The following is a 6,655-nucleotide window of genomic DNA, read 5'->3' on the forward strand; positions in this document are numbered from 1 at the left end:
AAAAGTACATCAAAGAATTATCTGACCTGATTACAAACCTTCCACCTGCTAAATTAGAGCTTAATGTTTAACATATAAAATAACTAAATTCACTTATCTAATGTGTAATTTTGAATAAAACTGAAGGTCTCATTCTTTGCTCATTTAATAAATGTAAAAAAAAAATCCTAAAAATGCATAAATACATAGGATTGACACATGAACAGGTCATAACTGGAAACGTCTCACAGTACTGAGGCATCCAAAGTTTAACCTTACCCTGAAATAAGGGCAGAGTAGATTACATAGAATATAACCAGTAATTCATTATACAGTTTCCTCATCTATAAAAGGTGTTAGAATTAGATGATTTCCAAGGTCCTTTCCGGGTTTTACATGCTCTGATAGAAAAAAAAACTTGGTTTGAACTTTTACTAAGGTGTGGTATTTACTTATCCATCACTTAAGTTTTTTTTCAAAGTTAGTCAATCAATTTCAAAATTCTCTCCTAAAGAGAAATTTAGTTCTATTTTTAAGCAATATTTTACAAACTCTAATAGTTTATAAATCATTAGCTTTTACGTTCATGCTGCAGTTTCCCAGAGTGACCTTCAAAATTATGTGAATATCTATTCTGTAACATGATGATGATGCATTTTGATAGTGCTTCACAATCATTTCATTTGATCCTCACAACAATACTGAAGTAGATGGTATTATGATTGTCCCTATTTTACAAATGATGAAACTGAGGCAGACAAAGGGTAAGTGACTTGCCCAGAGTCATACGGCTAATACAGATCTGGGACTGAGTCTTTATTTCTGTGTTCCTGACTAATAAAGTTCAAAAAAAGGATCTATTTTCACATACACATTTTTATGATCTTCAGGAATTATAAGGCACTATAAGATGAAGGGAACAGAGAAACTCTTTTCCATCTCACAAAATGCACTATAATTATTTTCTTTATTTAAAAAAATAGGGTATGAAAGATTGATTTAATGTTAAATTAAAAATCCACACAAACTCTAAGCACCTTTAAGGTCTCTTCAAGTTTCACATCTCCATGATTCTATACACCCATCAAAACTCCTATACTATGCTGACAAAATGTATTTTAATTATATTAATAATCATTCGGGGGTTAACAAGAATCAATTATAAAACATATATTTAGATGAATGTGATCTCACTCACATCATTAGCTGCTTCCCTTTCCCCCAACCCCCATCAATAGAGCCTACAATCCATTCACACCTTAGCAACCTCTATTAAATATCTATCACAAGCTGGAGGCTTTCCTCTTATTCTTTTCCTATATCCTGGAAACTAGCAGTCACACTACCCCTCTCTCACTACATGCCTGACATGTCCTTGGCAATGTCCTTTATCCCACTTGTCAAACTTAAGTCATTATTAATGGAATCTCCTACCATCCACCATAGGCCTTTTCATTACCCCACAATTTTGATTATCCTAAAATTCTGATATTCCAGGATACCAGGCTATAACTTTTCAACGGAAGATGAACATCCAAATCAGGTAAAGCATTGAGCAAAAAAAAAAAAATGTTCACCAACGTAACTGTAAGATGTCCCACACAAAATTCAAATACATTCCTTGTGGATGATGAAATCTCCACATGATCAATTTCCAGATGACACTGTATTGACATTATTGAGTTCTGGACCACTATAGGGCTTCCTCATAGGAATTCAGTTGTTCAAAAGAGATCTGTATAGTAAGAACCAAGGCAATGAATGCATACACCCAGATTATAAAACACAGTTGAATCAGCAACCCACAGTTATTATTAGTTCACCAACACAAATATCTTAAACTTGAACAAGCATTGAAAGTAAATAATGAGTTACAGGTAACTGAAAAGGAGGGGAATGTGCCAAATTACATCTGGGAAATTATGCTATACTTTCAATACTTCCAAGCAACTTCCTGCTAACATCTTTAAAATACAAATATTCTCCCAATCCTGCTATATTCCTGCAAATCACTGAATACTAGGGTCTCAAATAAAAACCCTACCTTCCTTTCTAAATATGTCAAAATAATGTTGGATACCATGAAAGGAAAGAAAAGCTCTAATTATCTGACAGGTGTCCATGTGAGACACAGGCTTAGTTACCTCCTTTCAGACTTTTCCAAATATTTGTGAAAAGGCAATCAAAGGTTGTTCTGAAGTCCTTCTCCTCTGACAATTTCCCAGATATGCTTTTCAAAAAGTCACAGTTAAGGTTCATAAAAGTACAATGAGCTGGAATAAAGTGTCCTTGAACAAAAGGACAAAGGCTTTATAAAAAATTTTATTGTCTGTCTAATTTAGTTCAACTGTTTGGAGCATGGTGCTGAAAAGGCCAAGGTTGTGAGTTCAGTCTGTGGTCAGAGACCTTGAGGTAATTTCACACTGAGGAAAACTCTTCTGGCCACAGAATGTACCCCTGACCTTTTCACAAGTATAAGCTGGAGCATTACTGAGAACACAACTCAAAGTACATGTCCTATTGATGACAGATTAGTAATATCAACTTCCTATCCACAGGGCAGTAAATAAACTCATGCCTCTCTCCCCATCAGAATCACAAAGTTTTTATGGCTAGATAGGGACTTTCTAGGACCATGTAGCCCAAACCCTTGGCTCTGCAAAGTGATGGAGGTGACTTTACATATACCTATTCAACAAGCTACTTCACTTAACTGTGAAACAGGAGCCTGCAGAAGCAGTTGTTGGTAGCACCTGAGAAGTTATATATTAATTTGGAATCGTAAGAATGTGTCAATTACCAAACCATGCCTTGGGACTATCCACGATGCCTGGTTTCTCACAGAAAGTTCCCCTTTCTCTTTTTCTCTGTACAATATTATGGGAAATGTTTCCAAACCACACTTTCAACAGAGTCTCTGGGCATGAGAACTTTTTGCTGATGAGATGACAAATATGACCTCAAGTAAAAACAGAAGTTTCTCAACAGTAAACAAACAAACAAACAAAAAAATCATCCCTTCCCCCAGTTCCAACTCAGTGTGGTTAAAACACTGTTTAACACTGTCTGGTATTTAGCAATCAGGTATGCTGAATCAAAGATAAGGTTTTTATACTTGGCTATTTTCTTACAGTGCTTAAGCCAAATTCTCTTTTATTTACTCAGTCATGAGCCAAACTCTTCTGGGTTAAATTTGGGGTAAAGATCCACCAGGTATAAATTACACAGAAAAAAATGCCTTTGGATTCAAGATTTGTGCTTTCCCTGGTTCTATTCCAGACAGAAAACCAGTGCTGGAAGTTGAGGTTTCAAGATGAAGGAGGAGAAGGGAAGGAAAGGTAAAGAGGTAAGGTTAGAAAATGGTTCTACCTAATTCTGGCTATGCTACCCACTGGCTGTCAGATCCAAGGGCAAGTTACTTCTCTGAACTTCAGTACCCTCACCTGGAAAATGGGTATGTAATGCCACCCTAACTGTACACACCTTCTCAGGGTTGCAGTGAGAGTCAAATTAATAAATGCATAAATTGCTACAGGGGCATGTTATTGTGAAAAGGGAGGAGAGTTCCCAGAGAGACGGAATCATACAAAGAAGTGTAAAGTAAGGAAGGCTCCCATTCATTCCTTGCAAGGGCAGCCAGATGGGGCAGAGAAAACTACGCTGGGCTTAGAAGAAGGAAGACCTGAGATCAAATCCAGCTGTCTGATCTTCAGCAAGTCACTTAATCCGTTTTGCTCAGTTTCCCCAAAAGTAAAATGGGGATAACAGCAGCCGCCTCCTCGTCCCTTCCCCCTGAGAATACTCCCACCTTATCCTGTACAGATTGTCTGTAAGCTGCTGTCCGCATGTTGTCTCTCCCCTCAGACTCTGCAGTCTTTGAAGAAGGCACTCGGTTTTGCCTTTCCTTGTGTCCCCAGTGCCTAACACAGTTCCTGGCACATCACAGCTTAATAAATACTAGCTGACTGACTGATGAGCAGTCTCTGGGGCTCAGTTACGAGGCCAACTCCGTCAGAAAGTTTTCCTGGAGTGTCTTCTCCACTCCCACTTTGATACTTCTCTCCCATCTTGCTCCCTGGGAGAGGGGCAGGCTGCTGTGACAACTTGCTCTGGTTCGCTTTGGGTTTGTTTCTTTTTACCTTTCTGCGTACCCCAGCAATGAGCCTGGTGCCCAGCAGGTACACGTTTAATGAACGTTTATTGTCTGACTTAGTAACTTGTCCACCCGCCGCCCCCTTGCCCCCTTTTCGGCTCCATCAAGCCAAGGACCCACCCCCTGGGGTACGCTCCCAGAGGGCAGGGGCTGCATCCCTTTGTATCTTAGTATCACGAGGTAGGGCACAAGTGCCTGGCACGAAGGGGGGCACTTCAGGGTGGCTTCTGGAGGAAAACGAGGAAGAAGGAAGAGGAGAACAGGAGGAGGAGTTGGGAGTAAGGATAGAGAAGGAGGAGGAGGGACGGGGGGGGAAGAGGAAGGTGGAGAAGTGAGGACGGAGAAGAGGGAGGAGGAGGGAGAACAGAGAACGGGGAGGACACCCCCGCCGGACCGAGCAGGGGGCAGCAGGACTACGTGGAGTCCCAGACAGCTCAGAGAAGGGGCAGCCCCGCCGGGGCGGGACGTGGCGCGGTCCGGCCCGGCCGCGGGACCAGGGCGCCCAGAGCACCTGCCGCCCGCCCAGAGACCCGCGAGAGAGCTCGGAGAAGGGAGCCCCCGGCCCCTCCTCCACCGCGCCCCTCCACTCACCCCGTCGGTTCATGGGCCGGATCCGCACGGCCACTTTCACTTTGGAGTCCCCCATTCTCCGCGCCGCCGCCGCCAGCGCTCCCGCTCGGCTTCCGTCTCCAGCAACTAGGGCAAATTGCCGGGGATGACCGGAGAGGAGGGGGCCCGAGGGAGGGAGGGAAGGAGGGAGGGTAAGGGGGCGGGGTCAGGCCTGCCGGAGGGCGGGGCTTTGCCCGTCACCTGATCTGTGCACCCTGGAGTACCGTCCTATAGCATGCTGGGAATTGTAGTCTCCGCGAGTTAGCCTGAGATAAGTGAGGCGAGAAACCTGTTTTTGCCTTCTGAAATTGAAGAGTATTAACACAGTGGTGTGTTAATAAATGTTTAATGGTCTGTTCCCCGAGAGGGAAAAATGTACGCACGAAACACTTTTAAAATTTAACCTGCATTATTAATATCTTCTCCATCACTTTTTAAAGTCTTGTAAACCAATCAACAAGAGTAATGAATGGAACTCGGATTTGTATGGTTTACACAGGGGAAAATAGTCACCGAAAATACGACCATCAGCTCTCAAGAGCCGCCTTAGAGATGAGGACCTTTACTATTCCATTCCAATAATATTATAGACCCTCATTTATTCCATCACTTGCCTCTAAGCTGTGGGTTTTCCCCCATTACAAATAATGCTGCTAAACCAGGAGAACATTTTACAACAGCAATAGCAGGATGGTGCAGTGACCATCTCTGATAAACTGAGTTCTTCCTACAATACAAGGACCCAAGGTAATTCCAAAAGACTCACGCTGGAAAATGCCACGCACGGCCAGAGAAAGGACCGTGGAGTCTGAATGCAGAGAGAAGCCTATTATTTTCACTTTTTTTCTTGTTTTTTTCTTTCTTGTGTTTTTTCCCTTTTGTTCTGATTCTTCTCTTATAATATGACTAATGTGGAAATATGTTTAATGTGATTGTACATGTATAACCTGTATCAGATTGCTTGCTGTCTGGGGAAGGGGTGGGGAAGGGAGTGAGGGAGAAAAACTGGAAACTCAAAATCTTACAGATATGAATGTTAGTAACTATCTTTACAGGTAATTGGAAAAAAAACAAAATACTATTAAGTGCAAAAAAACCCACTGCTGGCTAAAATTACACAAGAAGCAGGAAACTGGAGAAGAATCTTTCCAACAAGTCTCACTGATAAAGATCTCATTTCTAATGTATAAACAGAAAGGATTCAAATTTATAAGAATAGCATTTATTCCCCAACTGAGAAATGGTCAAATGATATGAATAGGTAGTTTTCAGAGGAATACAAATTATCGATACCCAAATAGAAAAAGTTCTAAATCACTAATAATCAGAGAAATGCAAATTAAAACCACTCTGAGAAAACCAAAAATGACAAATGCTGGAGGAGCCATGGGAAAACAGGTGAATTAATACACTACTGGTGAAAGTGTGAACTCTTCCAGCCATTTGGGAAAGCAATTTGGAACTATGCCCAAAAAGCTATTAAACTATTCATATTCTTTCCTCAAAGAGATCAAAGAAAAAGGCAAAGGACCCATTTCTACAAAAATATTTATAGCAACTCTTTTCATTGTGGCAAAGAATTAGAAACTAGGAGGGTGCCCATTAGTTGGGAAATGACTGAACATGTTATATGTGTTATGTGATGGAATACTATTGTGCTGTAAGAAACTGTCAAGGAGGTAGTTGTAGAAAAACCTGGGAAGATTTGTCTGAACAGATGCAAAGTGAAGAGAGAAAAGCCAGCTGAACATACTATGCCACAATACTGTAAAGACAAATAACTTTGAAAGACTAAGGAATTCTGTTTAATAATGGAACCAACTACGGTTCCATAGGTCTCATTATGAAACATGCCATCCTTCAGATAGAGAGGTGATAGCCTGAGTGTACAGACTGAAGCTTTTTTTTACTTTT

At 41.1% G+C, this 6,655-nt stretch overlaps 1 protein-coding gene across 1 annotated transcript in view; it reads right to left on the reverse strand.

The window, feature by feature from the left end:
* Window positions 1-4,978, reverse strand: part of KIF13B (kinesin family member 13B) — a 241,569-nt gene extending 236,591 nt beyond the window's left edge. The window contains exon 1 of the mRNA XM_072634812.1: window positions 4,724-4,978. Coding sequence (XP_072490913.1) covers window positions 4,724-4,778 — 55 coding nt within the window. The 5' untranslated portion in view covers window positions 4,779-4,978. The remainder of the gene's footprint in view (window positions 1-4,723) is intronic.
* Window positions 4,979-6,655: the final 1,677 nt, after the last annotated feature.

Source organism: Notamacropus eugenii, chromosome 1, assembly GCF_028372415.1.
Source record: "Notamacropus eugenii isolate mMacEug1 chromosome 1, mMacEug1.pri_v2, whole genome shotgun sequence".
NCBI lineage: Eukaryota > Metazoa > Chordata > Mammalia > Diprotodontia > Macropodidae > Notamacropus > Notamacropus eugenii.